At 42.7% G+C, this 20,660-nt stretch overlaps 1 protein-coding gene across 2 annotated transcripts in view; it reads left to right on the top strand.

Annotated features, from left to right (window-relative positions):
* LOC148429742 (proprotein convertase subtilisin/kexin type 5-like) overlaps window positions 1–20,660 on the top strand; it is a 90,030-nt gene extending 69,370 nt beyond the window's left edge. Inside the window, exons 21-37 of one of the 2 annotated variants that reach the window (XM_088419522.1) lie at window positions 6,916–7,018; window positions 7,321–7,457; window positions 7,694–7,900; window positions 8,370–8,432; window positions 9,859–9,919; window positions 9,989–10,134; window positions 10,235–10,441; window positions 11,068–11,151; window positions 11,271–11,457; window positions 12,099–12,313; window positions 12,697–12,939; window positions 13,521–13,757; window positions 13,827–14,004; window positions 17,206–17,423; window positions 18,528–18,631; window positions 18,705–18,915; window positions 19,705–20,660. In XM_088419522.1, the coding sequence (XP_088275648.1) occupies window positions 6,916–7,018; window positions 7,321–7,457; window positions 7,694–7,900; window positions 8,370–8,432; window positions 9,859–9,919; window positions 9,989–10,134; window positions 10,235–10,441; window positions 11,068–11,151; window positions 11,271–11,457; window positions 12,099–12,313; window positions 12,697–12,939; window positions 13,521–13,757; window positions 13,827–14,004; window positions 17,206–17,423; window positions 18,528–18,631; window positions 18,705–18,915; window positions 19,705–20,144 (3,041 nt within the window). In that variant the 3' untranslated portion in view covers window positions 20,145–20,660. Of the gene's footprint in view, window positions 1–1,308; window positions 1,547–6,915; window positions 7,019–7,320; window positions 7,458–7,693; window positions 7,901–8,369; window positions 8,433–9,858; window positions 9,920–9,988; window positions 10,135–10,234; window positions 10,442–11,067; window positions 11,152–11,270; window positions 11,458–12,098; window positions 12,314–12,696; window positions 12,940–13,520; window positions 13,758–13,826; window positions 14,005–17,205; window positions 17,424–18,527; window positions 18,632–18,704; window positions 18,916–19,704 lie in introns of those variants that run through there. The other variant, XM_088419515.1, reaches the window with a different exon arrangement.

A 20,660-nucleotide genomic window follows, 5' to 3' on the forward strand; every position in this document is an offset into this window, starting at 1 on the left:
TTGAATTGACCTTTTAACTTAAACTGTTAGAAAAACAAGCAAAAAGAAAACTTTTAAAATGGTAAAATCGACAAATCTTATTGTTGTGGTTCCATAGTCAGTTTGATTTGAATTTTCTTTTTTCTTGGCCATTAAAGCTTTGTAGTTCTGAGGGTCCTCAACTCACAAAATGCCTAACATTTAGTTGAAGTGCAAACGTCCATTTTTTGTGGTGTGTACTAACATCTTAATTGCCGATGGTTGTCAAGCATCTCCAGCAGGGCCTCTCTGGTATAAAAATGCTACTAACATCACATCCTTCTCTAACATGTGCTGTATATGTAATTTTTTTATTAAGACAAACACTCCCTGGTGTACTTGATAGTGTCTAGACAAGGTGGACTCATGCTGCATCCTTCACATATTTTTTTACTCCTTACTTAATGCATCTGGCATTAGTCACATTTCCATCATGTCGCTCAGTTTTTTTTTTTTCTGTTGGTTGCACTTTTGAGGTATCTTAGGGGGTGGAAACACAAAGCTAGGTTAGCTTTAACAAAAGGCTCGTTGCAAGCATGGCTTCTCCTCTGTGCATGTTTTTTTTTCCCTTGAAAACGCCTTCCACCCTTTCCTTTTTGTTGTTGTTGTTAAAATCAACCTAAGGCTGGATTTACACTACACAGTTAGGAAAAAAAAAATCAAGTCAAATGGTGTACCCTTAAAGTTACATCTATCGTAACGTTTAAATCTGTGCGCGGGTTGTATATATAATTTCAAGCTGAATCTGTATCGACAAAGGGTACCATCTAGACCAGCGGTAGGCAAGATTAAACAAATGATTACCCTACGACACCTCCCAAATCAGTTCAGCATCTGCTCATCTCCTTTAGAGAAGAAAATATAGCTCATGACGAGCCCACGAACAAACGGAAAAAAGTGAAGGATCGACCGTGTATGTAAGATGTGCAAAAGGGAACCAACAGAGATTTTATTGTTTGGCATGCAAGCCACGGTAATGGTCGCATGTTCTTAATGCGCAATGCGCTGCGCAGTAGTGACAATCCAGTCTCAGGTCTTGCGTGACGTTTTTCTTCATGATCTTTAAAGTATTTGATGCCAAAACTTGTCAATTTTCTAATGATGTGACTTTTGTTTTGTTTTTTTCCTCTCTCAAATCTTCCCTCTTCATCCTGGCATGGATCCAATCACTCCACTGGACATCAACTTCCCGTCTGCTGACAAATCACACCTCTTGTGTGTTTTATATCTGCGTGTGTGTGTGTGTGTTTGCGTCTATTATCTTATCTCTTCTTCCTGGTCTGTGGAAAGCAAATGAAGAATCTTGGGCGGAAGGCAGTTTCTGCGTGCTGGTTAAAAAGAACAATCTCTGCCAGAGGAAAGTTCTGCAGCAACTGTGCTGCAGAACATGTTCGCAAAAGGGCTGATGGGCCTACCGCCCAACATCCCTTTTCTCATGGCCCCCACTCATTCACAGTCACATAATTTATAAAGGAATCTGTGCCTCTTAAAGGGACTGCATAGGAGGGAGGAGGTGCAAAGACGGGACTACAACACACCTACCTTTTTGGGGGGGAGGGGGGGGGGGGGGGCTCTGTACTCGGATGGTCTGGGTGTACAATGACTGGGAAATTCCTCAACAACAAAAGAAGTGCAAACAAAAGAAAAACGTGTCAGTATTTTGTGACCAAAGCCTCAATGCCAAAATAATTGAACAAATTTGTGTTGTTTTCTTTTTTGTTGCCAGCGTAGCGTGCGTCGCAAAAACCTGTGAATCTCTCAATGTTTCCGTGCATCTTTTTCTCTTTTTTTCCAGTGTTGATAATAATTATAATAATGATGATCAGATGGAGCTAGGAGAGTTTCTGTAAATACAGTGTAATACATCCAAGAAATATGATCAAAAGAGACAGAAAATGTGAACGTCTTGGACCGACGAGGCAACGTAAGGGCAATATACACACACTAAAAGAAATAAGGTCAACATGGCGATTTTTCCGCTAAATTAACGTCTTTGCTAATTGTGTGTTTTTACCTGGGATCACACTTTAAACGAGGAAAAAAAATCAGGATAAATTAGGATCCAGGCAGTTCCGAGCCGGGGTGTGAAAGCAGCTCAACTTTCAACGGCTGTCGTCACATTTGTCGTTCCGACAGCAAAGTAGCTCGATCGAGAGTGTGCCTCTGCTCAATTGCTTTTGACTCATCAACAATTAAGGCATTTGAGTGGAAATTCTCATCCTAAGTAAATATTGGGGTCTTTCTTTTGTAATATTGTCAAATGGTAATTGTCAAATTGTACGGGGATTGAATGCCATCTAATGAAAAGCATGGACAGAAGCATACGTTCAAACATTTTGCTTGTCTTAAACAGTCATACAAATATGTTTAATACAGTAATATTCCAATAAGGTGATTGTTTATCGACGTATGATATTTTGGCTCATGATACAACGTCCGAAATCAATCGAATGACAGCTTGTTCATTGCGAATCTCATAAAGTTGGGCTTCTCAAAAAATAAGACAGGTTGTCCTTGTCAGGAATATGCGCAAAAGTATTTCCCCCAATAATATTGAAAATTGTTTTTGCCCCTGTTTTTTCATGCCTATCCCCCAAAATTCCCATGAATTTCCATGATGTGTTTACAACTTTTAAAATACGCTACATTTTGCAACCATAAAACAACCAATGAAAAATCCATGAAGTCCATCATCAATTTGGCCTTTAGCTGGTTTATTCCTGATCTCATTCAGAGAGCACTCGGTCAGTAACTCAGTTCTTCATACTCTGGTTTTGCGCAGATCCTGATTGATCGCTTTTCCTGTCTAGAAAACATGTGGAATTTATGATAATGCGCCCCCAAACCATCAAAAGCTCATTATTTGAGAAAAACGTCTTTTGGCGTTTTCCTCTGCTGCCAAGTAGTAGTCGATTCTTCCACCTGCGTTCCCTCCAGTGCCCCAAACGCACGTGAGCGTCACATTTCAATGAGCGCAAAATGTAGATGTTAGCCGTCACAACATGGCATCTCCTTCTTGCGCGAAGGCCAGCGGACGGTCCTGACTGCGGTGCTGGCGTCTTAACAAAGAAAAGAATAAAAAGGTCTGTGTTTGCGTGTGTGTGAGAGCGCGTGCGTTTCCGTGTGTGCGTTTACAGTATTAGATTGTTGTCCTGGTTCTTGTTGATTTGTAATAAAGCCTGATGAATCCCCATTGGTTTTGCTTCACGTGAAGTTGTCATTGTTGATGACTTGAGGCACACACACACACACACACACACACACACACACACACACACACACAAACCATTTCGTTTGTGTACCTGTAACATATCTGCAACAAATTAACATTATTGTTACTCCGACTCTTAATTTTGTTGTTGTTTTTTTACTTAAATGTTCTTATTAAAATGTTTACTCCATTCTTGTTTTTGTTTTCTGTTTCTTTTCTGTTGATTTATTTTTCTTCGACAAAGAACGCTACATGTACTCTGCTGGTAGTTTGTAAATCGGCGTCACAGCTAAATCCCATTATGTATACATTTTGAAAAAAGTTTCATTGGATGGTTAAAGCCTGGATCGCCATAAAAACGCCCACTTTCCGACTTTCTGTACACTATGTTCAGTTTTGATTTGCTGGTACACAGTCCCGGAAAAGTCATCAAAGGTATTACTGTATTACAGCATGTCCTCAACAGTGCTGTTACCCCCCCCCCCCCCCCCCCCCCCCACCCCAACTGCTGACTTTGCAATAATAATTTGCACTATTGGCAGTGTATCCCCTCCACACCCTCTTTCCAACATATATCGTGGTTTATCACTTCTGCATTTTTTTTTTCTCTTTGTTTGTTTTTAAGCATTGGGTAAACAAATAAAGCAATCTGCTCTGAGCGCACGCTTGCAGAAGCTTCTGTGGGCTCCATTTCTCAAACACACAAGACTCCCCAATTTCACGTCACCCCATCAGACCCTAACTCAAAGAGTAAAGACTATTTTCATTTATACTTGCTTGCCTTTTATTTTTTTTTGTCACATTCACAAAGTGTGTTTCAATAAGTGACGCTTTAAATTTATTCTCTATTTTTATTTCTGTGTGTTTGGGGGTAAGTTGCTGATTTATTTTATTTTTTTTTTTGGTAACCAGTTGCTGATTTTTTGCTTTGCGGATCCACCTGGAACAGAATGAGGGTTTGATGTATTGTTTACTCAGCACCAAAGTATATATGTGTATATATATCAGTGGCGGTCCGTGCATTTCACACTCAGGCCTTCAGTGATGTCCTACCTAGTCCGACACCACGGCCGGAGAAATCACACGTACGCATTACTGAACGTTGCACCACCCTAATTCTGTACTACACAGGCTATTTTTCGGAAGATTTACACATCAATAAACCTGTATCAGCAATTAAAAAAGCGAGTAGATATATTTGATTTTTATGCTAAAGGTCCTCAGCTCTGACTTTGGTGTTTTCGACACCGTTAATTCAGATTAACCAAGCCACACCGTGTAGCTTGTTTGCGCTGCATAGCGCTGCCTCCCATCCAATCACAGGGCAGGTTCGTGTCACGTTCAACGTGGGACCTTCTAGCTGGGCTTACTGTTGCCAACTCATGATTTGATTGGCTATCGCAACTGTCTATTAACTATTTTTGCCCGTTCACTTACAGTGCACAGGCGCATGCACTGTTGATACTGAAATGGACTTTTCTTATTATAATGATAATGATGTCAGGTTGTGTTAGGCCAGCAGAGAAGGCCTTGCTGGCCCTGATAGATTTGGGTTAGTTGTTGAGTTGCATTGCAAGTTTAGTATAGTTTGACAGATTTTGCACCAAATACTTTTGCACGAATATGTCCTTTACGTGAACTTTCAAAATGGCCTTCACTAAAATGGTTGCTTCAAACCAAAACCAAATTAATAAAACAAATCTTTTTTCTTTTTTTTAAACACTATTGAGCTATGTGGGTTTGTGTTCTATCAAGCCATTTTCAGCCCACTAGCCATGGAAAGCAAAACTATCTACATTTGGTGCCGCTCATCGTTCTTCTTCTCAAAGTTTGGCAGTGATCATATCACAATCTGTTGAATTATTTATGTTTTTACAGGACACCTAGTAATAAGGAAAACAACCCCAAAAAAATGCCACTTTCAACCAGCAGTCTCTTTTTGGACATACGTTTATGAGACATCTTTTGTGGGTTTACAACATGATAGGAATCTCTACCAAATTACAGGTTGCTAAGTACCACTGGCTTCAGAAACTGTTATTTTTATCTAAAAAAAAATGATGGTCGTGTCCTCACATTACCGTAGTTATGTATTTTAGAAGAAGTCATCAAATTATGCCATTGCATAGCCCACAGCGTTATGATAAAAAGTCAAACTTAGCAATTTAGCTTTGTCCACGGTATGGCACCTGCAAATGTTCAAAATCACGATAAACCGGCTGCTTGAAATGAAAATGACAGGCTTTCGACTATGGGTTCTTTAGAGGTTAACTTACGGTAGGCATGCCTACGAAATATCACATTGTTAATAATGGGAGCATATGTGAGGGTGGGTTGGCTTGACTTAGTAAATCTGTCATGTTGGCAAAGACTGAAAGTTTCTCTTCCCTATACTTGTTTCTTCTTCTTTTTTGTTTTTAACTTCCTCAGTCTGTCTGGCTGCAGGCACAAAATGTCCGTCCGCTTATCTTGATGCACAAACACTGTGTGTATGTATGTATAATATATATATATATATATATATATATATATATATATATATACATATATATATACATACATACATATATATATATATATATATATATATATATATATATATATATATATATATATATATATATATACATATATATATATACACACACACACATATGTACATATATATGTACATACATGTGTGTGTATATATGTACATATACCTATGTATGTGTGTATATATATATATATATATATATATATATATATATATATATATATATATATATATACATATATATATATATATATATTTATATATATATATACACACACACACACACATATGTACATACATGTGTGTGTATATATGTACATATACCTATGTATGTGTGTATATATATATATATATATATATATATATATATATATATATATATATATACCTACATATACACACACACATATGTACATATATATGTACATACATGTGTGTGTATATATGTACATATACCTATGTATGTTTGTAATATATATATATATATATATATATATATATATATATATATATATATATATATATATATATACACACATACATACACACACACACACACATGTACATACACTCATTTGTTAATTTGTCTTTATTTTATCATCACTCTTGAAATATTGTGTTGATTACTACTTTACTGATGCCATGTCAGCTCTGGATGCATGCTGCGTGTTCAGGTAAAAACTATGTCTACCACTGTGACACGAAAAGCACATTTTTTTTCCACACAAATGTTTTTGGGGGGGGGGGTTCTATATAAACACAGCTTTACAGATGTCACATACGTTCTGGAAGTGGCGTAATTATGAATTTAAAGTTTATTGATGTGAATGACACACCCATTGATTAATTACTTTTTAGTTGAAATGTTTCACCTCTCTTTAAATGCTATATTAGCATTACAAATCTCATGTCCAGTCCGCACGCCATACGTTACTTGGAATGTTACCTCGATGTCTATTATATCGAGTAGCACATTGATGGTATTAGATACCTACCATGCATCATTTGGCACCCTGTTGGGTTTATTTTCCACCCCGAGCGTAATCTTGAATTAGTGAGGAATGTCACTCAAGTGAGGCTTCAACTTGTTCGAGTGATGACACCGATTGATTGCAAGGCTTGTTTGTACGCTGTGGTGTCCACGTTGCAGGCCAGTACATGAGCGGGCATGGCAAGTGTCGCCTGTGTGACGCCACCTGCCTGGAGTGCACGGGGCCTGAGAGAGAGGACTGCACCAGCTGCCCTGACACGAGGTGAGAGTCCCTCACTCCCAAGACATCTTGTACCATCGTAAATCCAATGCAATCGATTATATTGAAAAAACAAAAAAAACATTTGCAATATTCTTTGTTTTAAAGCCCCGGCAATGCGGGAAACAAAAGCATTTTTCAGCGACGAGAGGAGTAAAACAATAATCGGTGCTGGGCAGCTTAGAAAATTTTGCATGTCTGCACCCCCTCTTATAACTGTGGATGCGCACCCGCCTGCCACTGTTGAAAGCGCGCCTTGCTGGTTGCCATTGTTGACTTTCACATTTGCATTGTTCCTGGTGTAGGCTTTTCGACGAGGGCACTTGTGCGATCCGCTGCCAGAGGGGGCGCTACGCCGCAGCCAGAGAGTGTCACCCATGCCACCACACCTGCCACGAGTGCACCGATGAAGGTCCTGGCAACTGCACCAGCTGTGACAAAGGTACAAGCTCGGGGCTGGCCTCCAGTCAGCATGTCTGCAGTAGTCTGCATCGCCGTCGTTAGCTTATTTATGAAACCTGTTTGCCACTCTCACACACTATCAATTAGGGCTTCCTTAGCCCTGGATGTACTGTATCTACTCCACCGTTGCTGCCTTGAACCAAAGCAGCTCATCGTCCGCTTTTGTACGGTCTATTTGTTATATGCAGGTTTTGATCCTTTTCTCGCCTCGTCCAGATATGTTGGATGTGTCCCGCTACCTGTATGGAGGCCAGTGCCTAGACGTCTGCCCCGAGGGCTTCTTCCACTCTGATCGCAAACGCTGTGAGCCGTGCGCATCCGACTGTGTTGCGTGCACGTCGGCCAGCCGTTGCCTCGGCTGCAGCCCAGGACACAAACTCAGAGAAGGACGATGTATTCCACTGGAGTGCAGCACTGGTGAAGGTAAAAAACAAAAACAAGGAAAAGCCTTCTGCAACAAACCCTCATCATGTCACATATCGTATTAAAGTCCCTGATGAGGGCTTTCCAGTTCAGGGTGTGCTTGCCCACTTGCCGGAAGACGACTGGCTAGCGACCCTGGTGAGGGTCATCGCTCAAGATAACGTGTGGATGGACTGATGTATCATAACTCCCATCATGCATCATGTATCATATTTCTGCTCCGGATAGGGCTTTTGTCTGGAACGGTACATTTAGTTTGTCCTTATTCAATGGCACATCTTTAATGCAACATCTTTAAATAGATTGGATGAAAGCCCCTAAGGGAAGGCGATTTAGATCTGCAACTATTTCACGTCTATTATACGGTGTATTGCATAATTTTGTGATGTTTTCTCCTCGGAGAAATTTCAGTGACACGTTCTTTGTCATATCAAAAATGTGTCAAGTGTTTTTTACTTTTGTTTTTTAGGTGAGCTTGCTACATCTGAAGCTTGCCTCCCCTGCGACGATGGCTGCAAACAGTGTCAGCACAGTGAGTATTTAACTATACAGGACACACACATACAGACACACACTTATTGAGACACAACTTCAAGGCAAGAATTCTGACTTGTGAGTGCCTCTCTCTTTTTTTTCTCCCACCTGTGTGAATGACTGATGGGGATGGGGGTGGGGGTGCGGGGTCAAACCTCGGACCTCGGGCTGTAGATTTAGATTCATTCAGTCCCCATAGGGAAATTCATTTTCGCTGACAGTGGGGCAATCGGTTGCACATCAAGCAATGACAAGTGACAACAAAACGCCGCACAAGACAAAGACAGAGCAGCAGGTTAATGAGGCCTGCCGTTCAGGATGCTAATAGCTACGCAGACGATTCCTTATGAACTTGAGGGTGCTATGAATAATATTGGTGAAGTTTTGAATGATGACATTTGCTAAACGAGAATAAACCTATTGTTGAGTTCTGTAAGATTTGGTGTAAGGAAACCAATGAGTTTGAAAGCTGTGGGTGTGATGCGGTTGGTTGAATTTAGACCAGTTAGCTTCAGAAAGATGGTAAAGAAGCGTGTAAAACATAATAAAAAGATGGACTGGGTGATACTTTTATAGAGTAACAACTGGAGGTGGACTACTATGTAGTAAGTCCTTTGAGTAGGTTGCTTCACCCAGCTCTAAAGATACGCTCAACTATTTGATGCGTTGTTCAATTTTTGATATGATCAGTTCAGTTGCTGTTTTTTGTTGTCCTCGACTACCCCCCGGTGGTGACATACCGTGCTACAACCCGTGAGTTTTTTTTAATCGAATTTATGTAATCATTTACGAGGCAGTGCATATAATTGATAACAATTGTATGTACGAGCAAGCGTTTAGCAAGTTTTGGAATGCAGCTAAATTTGTATAGATTTGTTTAAAATACAGTACGCATTTCCATATATATGTATTATTTTGTATTTTGCATTATTATATATTATCTTTTATGAATTTACTACAGTAACATTATCTTTATTACTATATTCATGCTGTATATTCATGTTTAAAAGAAAAGACATAGAATATTTTTACCACTGGTATACACTGGTATACGGTCAGTGTGCGGCACTTATGAACGATCAGAAGAGCCAAAAGGACCAAAATACCACACAAGGCTTCCTATAAGTGTTTCGGCACATTTTTGTTGTCATAGGGATCTGCCATTCATTTGTGCTGTAAAAAAAGGCTTTCACCTGTTTGGCCAAGAGAACTTGGCTGAGTTTCGATTCTGAACATACGATCTGCATACTTATTATCTTGGTATTTTTGAATTATTATTCCTCCTATTGAGTTGTACATACGGGAAAACGTTTTGAAATAATTGATGTAGTTGTCATATTTTACATCACGAAAAGCTGAACAGGGGTGTGTTGACTTTTCAGCACCATTCTATGCAAACATACTAACCAGAGCGTTCCTTGCAGAGGACTCCGGACACCCTGAGCAAGGAACCATTTGCCTCAAGTGTGAAGATGATTTTTACAAGTAAGTTAAAAATGGACACGCTGTCTGCAGTTTTGCACAATTTTATTGTGCTGTGTTTGTGTGTGACAGGTTGGTTTCTGATTGCTACAAGTCCTGCCCGGATGGCACCATTGGTATTAGCGAGAGCATGACATGCGCTCCGTGCCAAGACCGGCGCTGTTCCACCTGCGACGAATCACAGTGCTACTGGTGTCAAACGGGATTCTACCTTTTTGGTACAACCTCTCACCATTTTTTAGAAGCCACATTGAAAGAGCAGCAAGACAAACGTATTTGTGTGTGTGCTGTATGTGTGTATGTACATACTGTATATAGATGGCAGTTGTGTGGAGGAGTGCCTAGAGGGCTTCTTCGTGGATGTGGAGAGTCAGGAGTGTGAGGCATGTCACAGAGCGTGCAAGACGTGCGGCGGTCCGAGGTTTGACGACTGCGACTCGTGCCGGGACGGGCTGGTGCTGAAAGATGGAACGTGTGTGGAAGGAACTCAGCTGGGATCCTGCGCTACTGGACGCTTCAGGAATGGTAGGACAAGCTGAAGTTCTTCTCCTAATTCTGCCACCTTGAGTTCTGAGGTTACCGACGAGTTTTCAAGCCTTTCGTCGTGTATTTTCTTTGGTGCTGTGAACAATACTTTATATTTCTTGATTATCTCCAGCTTTGTTTCCATAGAAATCATCTTCTTACTTCTCCTTTTAACATCACCAGGGATCTTCGGACCCTTGGGCTAACCAATTAAAGTTGGAATCAAGCACTAAATTGCACAATAAATACGCTATCGTAAGCACTCACACGAGATGAGGTCTTTAGTATATCGGCATCTTAGTGACGCCGACCAACAGCAGACCAGCATCTTAGTGACACATATAGTGACTCGCTCAGTCATACGCACGCACACTGACCGCCAAGTTTGAATTTTCTAATTGTTGTTGATGCCGTAAGGCGGGAAAAATGCCGTAACAAGGAAACGAAAAAACTTGGTATTCCACTTCGTAATGTGAAAAAAACGTAAGCTAGGACGTCGGGGTCCACTGTATGTCCCCATTTTTCGTCTCTTTGTTTTCGTCCTTCAACTGATGCGCTTTTTATGGAATAGAAAAAAGTAATGGTGAGCCTCATAATATGTGTTTTTCTGTGTATGTGTGTGTCAGGACAAGGAGAATGTGAACTGTGTCATTCTTCTTGCGAGACCTGTTTTGATGCGCGCAAAGACGACTGCATCACCTGTCACAAAGGTGGGTTAATGTGCTGTCATGTGGTTTCAGGTGGCTTTTGTACCATTTTCATGTAGTCACGCCATGATTTGATTTAACACGCATGCTTTGAAATGTAGCTTCTTATTGTCGTTTTGCAGACGCCTTCATGACGTCCGATCAAACGTGCGTGAGTCGCTGCCCCGCGTCCACCTTTGTCAACGCCACGACTGGGCGCTGCGACGCTTGCCCCGAGGGCTGCCTGGCATGTCACCACGCCGATGCGTGCCTTCGGTGTCACTCCGGGCTCTATCTGCAACGCGCGGCCTGTGTGCCACGGTGTGACAGGTCAGGTCAAGTTTCTGGTATCTCAAGGAACTTTACCCCAGCTGTTGGATTAGAGCAGCGGCGTTGCCTATCTGCGGTTGGCTTTTGTTATGTCTTGTATTGTGCAATGATTGCTGAATTGAATAAAAAAGCAAACGGAGGCAGCGGCTCACTGACAGATTGAGGGGCAAACGCGGAAATGTGAGCTCAGCTGCCCCTCGCAAGCCAAAATGTGAATCTTGGCCGGTCGGATTTGACTATTTTACAGTCTAGCATTTGGGCTTGTCTCAGTCTTCTCAACGGATTTCTCCGACACTGTCAGAGGGCCGAAATGACTTTAAAGTCGAATACATTTTCAAGTTGGTCACGCACCTGTCTAGTTTGGAAATCAGAGGTCAATAAAAACTGTTCAAAAGAGAGATTGGAATCAAAAATTCCTTGGCTTTTTTTCTCCGCAACCTTTTAAAAGTTGAAGACAACTCGCACGTTTTGTATTTTAGCCAGACACTTGAAGTCAAATCGGCATTTCGCGGGCCACACAAAATGATGTGGTGGACCCGATCTGGCTCCCGGGCCTTGAGTTTGACACCTCTTCTCTTCACTATGTTTCTACGCTGCAGCATTTCTTTGTGTTCTTCCCTCATACATGTTTTCATCTGCAGAGGTTTCCCCGAGGACGGCGCTTGCCGCCCGTGCGTTTCCGAGTGCACGTCCTGTCACGCCAACGCTTCCTTTTGCCTGAGCTGCGTGCCCGACCGCTTCTTGTTGGAGCACAGGTGCATGCTTGACTGTCCGCCGGGTTACTACAGTAAAGATGCGCAGTGTTTCCCCTGCGCCCCCGACTGTATCCGGTGCAACAGGGACGGACTCTGTCACAGTGAGTACCTCTGTATGTCAAATCAAACGTGGCGCGAAAATGACATTAATACAACAAAAAAGGAACAGAGAGCAAGTGAGATTTTAATAAACCAAATGTACCAAATGAGATAACCTTTTTTAGTCCGACAATTTGGACATTTTTGGACTAAACAAAAATCCAGGTGTGGTAGGGGCTTGTAAAGGAAAATGCTGTCATTCTGCCAGAACCAAACAGGCAAATCGAGATGCGGCAATTATTATGTCAAGCACACAGGCCCTGTCAACAAAATTAAAGTGTTTTTTGCAACACTCCGATATGAATAAATTATGCTCGCAACGTCATTTTTTTTCAAATAGTTTCAACTTTAATCTAGAGTGTTTTTTGTTTTTGGCCTTCATCAGAGTGTGCAAGTTACTTCTTCCTCCACGCCGACAAATGCGTGAGCGACTGTCCGGAGGGCTTTTTCCCAAGCGAACAGCAGCGGGAGTGTGTCCGTTGCCATGCCGACTGCGCCTCTTGCGACGGGCCGGACCGCGATGACTGCGACAAGTGCCGCAACCCCAAAGCGCTGCGCTACAACGGGGAGTGTCTGCCCCAATGTCCCAGCAACACCTACTACGACAACACTGATGGCGAGTGCAGAGGTATGATCGAAAAATCATTTGAAAATACTGGAGAGTAAAAACGTCCGTCAGTCCGTCCATCCTAATCGCTTAGCCTGCAGGTATGCACGAGCCAATCTCAGCCCCTTTAGGCGATAGGCAGGGTACATGGTTCAACATCCCAACTTCACTTTTATAGCTTGTATGTTGCTGATCGCTATTGATGTTTTCTGAATCATAATGCGCTGACTTCTTCTCGTCGAGTGGTACGCACAAAAAAGGCACTCCAATTTCATAAAGTTCATTAGCTTAGCTATTTAACCCTTTAAAAGGGAAAAAAATCAAAAGGGAACTAAAATATGAAAAAAAAAGTTCAATGTGCCCCCACAAATGTGGGTTAAGTGTGTTATTCTGATTGGATGTATCTGCCACAGCGGCTTTCTGGATTTGATCTGGTGACGTTTGTCACACCATCTCTCGACGACTTCGACATCCGTTTTAGCCGGCTGCCTTGTTTTTGGTCAACAGTCCGTGGCAGTGCTTGGAGTGCAAAAAATGTTCTTGGGTTTTGCATGCTTTTTGACAATCGTTGATCATGTCAATACGGAATCCGTTTTGTCAAGACTGCGACCGTTCCTGTCTGACGTGTTCGGGCAACGAGCCGTCGTCGTGCCTCAGCTGCGGGTCGGAGCGTCGCCTCGATGCCGCCGGCCACTGCGTGTGGTATAGCCAGTGCTCTCCGCACACCTTCATGGACGCCGGGCGGCGGTGCCGGCCGTGCCACGCCTCTTGCAGTAGCTGCTCTGGGGGCCCCGGTCCGGACCGTTGCCTGGGCTGCGACCCGCCGCGCTTCCTGCTCAGTGAGTACACCGCGCGACCTCCATCCATGCGAGACTCTTGCCGTTTCCTTTTTTTGCATTGGTTGTCAGACTCCACCTGCGTGCAGCAGTGTCCTGCCGGTTACTACGGCGACAAGGAGGAGCGAACCTGCGGGCGATGCCACTTGAGCTGCGCCACATGTGTCGGACGCCACAGCTTGCAGTGCTCCACTTGTACGACGGATTTCTTCAGGCAGGGCAGGAGCTGTGTGCAGGCCTGCTCGGAGAGGTCAGTAGTACGGACTTCCCTTGCTCCCGTTCTTGTTTGCATGCATCCCCCAACCTCAATGTCACCTTTTTTTAAAACTTCATTTTTATTATTTTATTGTTTGGTAACAAAAGATACATTTCCTTTTAAATGTATTTTTCCTCTTTTGGAACTGTAAATATTTATTACATTCATATACTGTTATTAAATACCATTATAGTACATGCAGACCCCCTGGTCCCTGGTCCCTGGTCCTGCCCACATACATAGGCACTTTCATGCCTATGTATGTGGGTACCAGAATTTTTTAAACGTGAAAAGTATTTACGTGGACAAAGATAACTGCAGCACACATATTTACTTAACTTTTTCATTATTACACCATATACTGTAACTGTGCCGTTATCCCTTCCCATTTCCATCCCTTGGCCCTAGTCGGGGAACCGAGGACCGAAATTGCCCTCGGAGTAACGGCCTCAGATGTTGCCCTTGAGTGGAGCCCGTAGCTGACCAAACATAACAACTGGAAAGCGGAGTTTACGCTTGAAAATCCAATTTATTACAACATCTTCCCAACGCTTTCTTTCGTCATCCTCATGCCGCACGTTCTCACTCGCGTGTGATGTTCACTCAGAAACAGCTCCTGGAGGCACAACAGCAACTTGGACAAGACTGAGGAGACAATCAGTCAATCGTCCCACGGGCACTCCTACAAGACAGGTGATTGGCTCCCGGTGCAACATCGACCAATGTTGAGGGCAGGAGTTGTCATCCACTCCTGCCCTCAACGGTGGATGTCGCACGGGGAGCCGAGCAAGGGTCTTGAAGCAGTGCCCTCGGCATATGCGTTTAAAGTCAACTAATCTGTTTGGCATGGAGGAAACCTTCGCAGGGTTTTTTTCCGCAATATACCAGTAGATTCTTTCTTTTTTTGTTTAAAAATAACTAAATAAAAAAGACGAAGCATTGAGGGCGTGAAAGATGGAGCGCATTTTCCAAATGCATCAAAGCGCCTGAAAAAACCCCCCACAAATGTCGCTCCTTATTTAAACTAGAAACATTGACCAACTGAATCATCTGATGTCGAAAATTAAACCATTAACACAGGACACCGATATCTTCAACATTTTAAGCTGAAGAAAACGGCACATTGTGCTGGATTTTTTTTCTATTTCGAGAAAAAAAAAATGTGGACAGCTATTTCAATTTGTAACTCCCACACACACAGACTTTAACAATGGGAGCGTCACTATATTACCTGGTGTCGAGGATGTGGAATGACGCTTCACAGGGCACGCACACACACAACGCAAAGCCTCTTTGGTGCCATCTTTTGGCACCCTGATTAGGCTTAAGTAACGAATAAAGTAGTGATGTTCATCTGCGTATAAGAAATCCTCTCTCATTGGTCAACTAGACCATCGTATGCAGTCTAAGTCAAAAATATTTTTGGTGTCTTTCCTCGTACAGCTTCTAATAGCTCTGTAATCTCTTTTGTTGTTGCAATTGTGTATAAACGTCAACAATTGAGTTTATTGACTTGCACATGATTGTTTGCCTGTCAGTTGGTCCTAGCGTGTTCATTAGGGTAATATGCTAGCTCATGGTGCTGTAAAATATTAAAAGTACTATTTCATTCAATATTTGCCATTGTGTCATTGTTAGTGTGTCTATGCCTGCAGCACTGATGTGTAGTGAAGGGTAGGGCAATACTGTCAAATGTTCTTCCGTTGAGAAGCCGGAATATACGGTTTAGTGTTCCCATCATGAGTTCTGAGTTGAATTAAACTGGACTAGTTTTCATACAGAATCCATTTTTGACTAATTGAGCGGAGTATGCCGTTTTTTCAGCATTCATACTTTTTGTGACTTTTTTTGTCATGTGTCATAGGATATACTTTACAGCACATATATTTTTTTTTAATGTTAAATGAGTGTCTTGACTCAAACGTTGTGGTACAGTGTGTTAACTAATACTATTGATTGTCCAAATGGAAAAGTTGTTTGTGTAAAATAATATATTGTACCTACTGAACACAGTGTTTGATCTTTTTTATCCATTTTTTCAGAAAGAATGTATTTTATACAAATCTATACACATTATAAGATGAACTCAAAATAAATAAATACACTGAACCACAAATATCCAGTGCAAGGAAAATGTTAAAATATGTAGTTGTACTGCTTCTTTTCAAGTAATACAGAGAAGTGCAAAGAAACGTACACTTTAATTTGTGTTGAAATAGTTTCTTTAAATTAGTGCTGTAGTATCTCATTTTGGACACTGGGTGGCACCCACATAATGACATACAGTACATAAAAAAAGGAGTTGAAACCACATGAAGTCATGACGTCCCATCAAATAAGAAAGTGCTGCATGTTATCTCCTGAGCTGTAAAAAAAAAAAAAAAATAATAATAATAATATTACAAAACTGCTTATTTATAATACAACACAGACCGAAGCCAAACGTCAGGTAATGGCCCACTTTTATCGTTCGCGTTTACATAAGTACCACCGTCGTACAGGAGCCACAATGGTTTCGATCTGTTACATTTGAGGTGGAAAAGAGGGGAAAAGTCTGGTATTTGGCTGTGACAGCAACGTCTCCCTCACACGTTTAGTGAGAGCAGCTCACTCCAAGCGAAAGGAGAGAGAGACACACACAAGCACACACAGAAAATACACGCCATCAAAATATTTTCAAACTTCTTGGCTTGGTCAGCTATTTTTGTTTTGAATTTTTACAAGCTGCTTTCGGCCTTTTCGAACATTATGACTTGTGGCTCTCGGATGAATGCGACAGGGACGTTTGGACTGCAGTCGCGTGTCAAATTTAGTATCCAAGAGGCCTGGGTCGCATTTGGAAAAAATCGGATCTGTGTCTTTCACACTGACATCATACGATCGGATACAGGCAAAATAAATCGGAATTGGGTCACTTCAGGCTGCGGTGTGAACGTAGCCTTAGTGATTTCTTACAAGCACTTTTGAAATGATCTCTCCATTTAAAAGCTTTTGCGCAATCAAGTGACACCTTTAGGTGATTGTAAACCCTTTTCGGGGTGACGAGCGTCAATTATACTATATACTTTGACAGCATATATACTTTGACAGCAAAATCGTCCGATCTGTTCTATTACCTTCTCAGTCCAATCGAGAAGGACTTTGGTTCAAGCGTTGAGGCTTATTAAAGACTTCCTTCCACGTCTCCTTTTCCAGTCATTTCGGGAACACCAGCAGCATGGCGTGCGAGCGCTGCGACCCCGCCTGCAGTCGCTGTCGGGGCCCCGCCGACACCGACTGCGTGAACTGTCGGGACGGCTTTGTCTACATGAGGCAGCAAAGTCGCTGTCTGAAAAATTGCCCGCCAGGCTACTATCACCACAGCTGGACGCACAGCTGCCTCAAGTGCCACCCCACCTGCAAGACCTGCACAGGTTTGCGAGCGGGCCTTGTGAGGATGACTCAGCGGGAAGTTTGACTTTTCCCTGCCCCCGGCAGGATTTCCAAAGCTCACTGAGGTCAATTATCGCAGTGGGGAATTCAAGCCCTCAACAACTTTGTGCGCTTGCAGTCATTAACCTTTTACTGGGCGCAGCGGCCACTTTGGGACCGTAGTCTTTATTAGGCAGGCGTTTTTCTATTTTTAAGGCCTAAACAGGAAAGAAATTTCAGGATTTTAGAGAAATTTAAGTGTACCCTGCTAAAAACACTTTCGGCTGTTTTGCCTGTTTAGACTATCTGCCGAAAGCGGCTGCTGTGCACAGTAAAGGGCAAAATAAATTCAGTCGATTAGTCACAAGAAATACTTCCTTTCCTGCTCGAGGGCTTCTAAATGTCTTCTGTGTGAAGATAATAATGCTCTCTTTTCACTGACCTTATACACACACACACACACACACGCAAACACATATATATATATATATATATATATATATATATATATATATATATATATATATATATATATATATATAACCCATTAACCCTAGTCATTTAACATCCAGATCCATGAATGAAAATATCTCTAATATAATTTCCACATGGAATATTGTTGACTTATCATTTGTAATTGATTTTAAGGACACCATTACATGTGTAATGCACATAATAGTATATTATTCTGTATCTGTGACCTAAAAGGTAGTTACTGTTTGTTGACTTAAAATGGTAATCGCTAATGGGCTAATGCTAATCGCAATTGCAAACAGTTTGACAGGCAACCTTTGTTGGTGTCCAACAACTCATTTGCATTGAAAATCATAAATGTATTTCCACTCACACTTCAACTCGTGTGTGTCAGAAAATGAATCAAATGAAATGGACTTTCATTAGGGTTAGAAGGCCTTGCTGGCCACCACTGTTTTACATAAACGCTTTGATGGGCCATAAATCATTCATTCATTTCTTCTTTTTTTTTTTAATGAGTGGCTTATAAATCAGTTATGACATATTCATTGTATATGGAACATAGCTCTTCATTTTAGTCAAGTATATATGTGATGTATATATGTGATGACCATGCGTGTGTCTATGTCTAGGCGCTGGCGCTACATCCTGCCAGTCGTGTTACCATGGATACCAGCTCATCGGCTCGAGCATCTGTGAATCCCGGTGTCTAATTGGATCGTATTTAGCTTCCGAGGTCTTCATTTTCTTCACGTTGCGTGACCTTCGTCGTCGTTCCAGCGCCGACGTCTTCTTCTCGGTGCTTCCAGGAGCGAGCGTCCGAGACCGAGGCGCCTGACTGCCGTCCGTGCGACCGCTCCTGCCTAGGGTGTCGCGGCGCCGGCGCTTGGAACTGCACCGACTGTCCGGCCTCGCAGATCTTGAGCGATGACGGGCGCTGCCTGAGCTGCTGCCATGAGCGTTTGCCGCCCGCCGACCGGCCCGTCGGCTGGCGGTGCTGCGACTGCCGCGCCTCCCTGGGTAAGACAAGCCCACCGTTTGTTAGCAACATAACAGATGGGGCAAAAGGGATGGTTCCAAGAAAAGCACATGCCGGAACATCAAATTGTGTAAAAGAGCCATATTTTAGCGTGGAATCAAATGTGTCACTCCAGAAATATGGTTGAGATACATGACAGCATGGATTTTCGCAGGCAAAGGGTCAATTGACGTGTTATGATCATCCAAGATTTTTCTTACCTTACTGAGGTAACCCTTAAACCGGGCTGGCCTCGAGATCGCTCTCCTCCTTTGGAGTCTCCGATGAAACCTGTACAAATTTCCATGGGACTTTCCTCCGCGTTCTCTTTTCCAGTATTCACACGATAATTCACAAAAAAATCAAACGATGGCAAAAACGATGGAAGAAAAACACGAACAATAAGATGACGCAACGATGCAAAAAAGATGAACCAAAAAACCACTTTCACTTACCCTCCGAAAAAACCTTCAAATAATCAACTAATATGCCACCGATCTCTTGGCGAGCGCGAATGGTTAAGGAGTTCTGGCCATTTGAAAAACGTCTCATGTTCTGCCGGCGACAACAAAGCGCTAGCGAAGACGATGGACATCCGACGGAAGGTCCGATATCAAACACACGTTCCGACATTCTTATTCCGTCGTTTTTATAAGCGTTCCCGTCGCGGGTCGGTCGGTCCGTCCGCAACAGGGGTGTCCGTCGGTGACGGATCAACGGGCGGCGCCGACGGGCCGCTCGCCTCTGGCGGGAGGCCGAGTCAAGCGGGGTTTTTTTCTGTCTTTTCCCAGATGAGTGCATCCTGGACGTCAACTTTGTGCTGAGGGACGGCAGCGACTTGGACGGAGCGCGCGGAGGCGGAGTCAAACTAGCCACGACCATTTGCGTCCTCCTCCCGCTGTCGGTCGGGGCCGGGCTCTTCGTCCTCCTCCAACTTCGCTCCAAGTCGCCGGGCGCCGCCAGCCAGCCCCAAACCAAAAGCGGCGGCTACGAGAAGCTGGCCGACGGCAAAGAAGCCGACCGATCCACGCGGCGAGCCGTCGCGTCCTCCTTCGGCGAGTACAGCGACAGAATCGTCGGGGCGGAGGACGACCGAGACGAAGAAGAGGACGACATCGTGTACATGGCGCAAGATGGCACGGTGTACAGGAAGTTCAAGTACAACCTTTTGGGCCAGCAGGAAGATGACATTGAGTTGGAGTACGACGATGAGAGCTACGCCTACAAGTGAACACGCGCGCGTCAATGCACGCCTTTGCCACTTTACATGGAGAAAAGGAACACGTTTTATTTGGAAAATGTTAGTTGATTTAAAAAAAAAATAATGGAATTTTACACATGGAAGTCACATTTTGTGAAAAGTAGAATAATATCTTTAATTATTAATAACATCTTTATGACTTTGTTACCTTGTAGCACAATCATTAAGAATGTCATTGGGCTACAGTAAACCAATCAAAAATAACTGACTGGCAATGTACATATTTGTTCTCCTGCTCATTCAGTATCCATCATAAATTTGGAAACACCGTCTAATTCATTTCGAGTTCCCCAATTGCAAAATAATGCTTTAATCCAGGAATGGGCAAGTACTGATACCAGGTTAGGGTGAAAGTTAGGTTAGGGTTAGAGGTTAGGGTTTTCGAGCACTTCTATGATCACGATGGGTTAGGGTTAAGGATTAGGGTTAGTCGGGTCAGGGTTTAAAGGTTAGGGTTATTAGGGTTAAGGGTTAGTTGTTATTAGG

Source organism: Hippichthys cyanospilos, chromosome 1, assembly GCF_059441005.1.
Source record: "Hippichthys cyanospilos isolate Australia breed blue-spotted pipefish chromosome 1, RoL_Hcya_1.0, whole genome shotgun sequence".
NCBI lineage: Eukaryota > Metazoa > Chordata > Actinopteri > Syngnathiformes > Syngnathidae > Hippichthys > Hippichthys cyanospilos.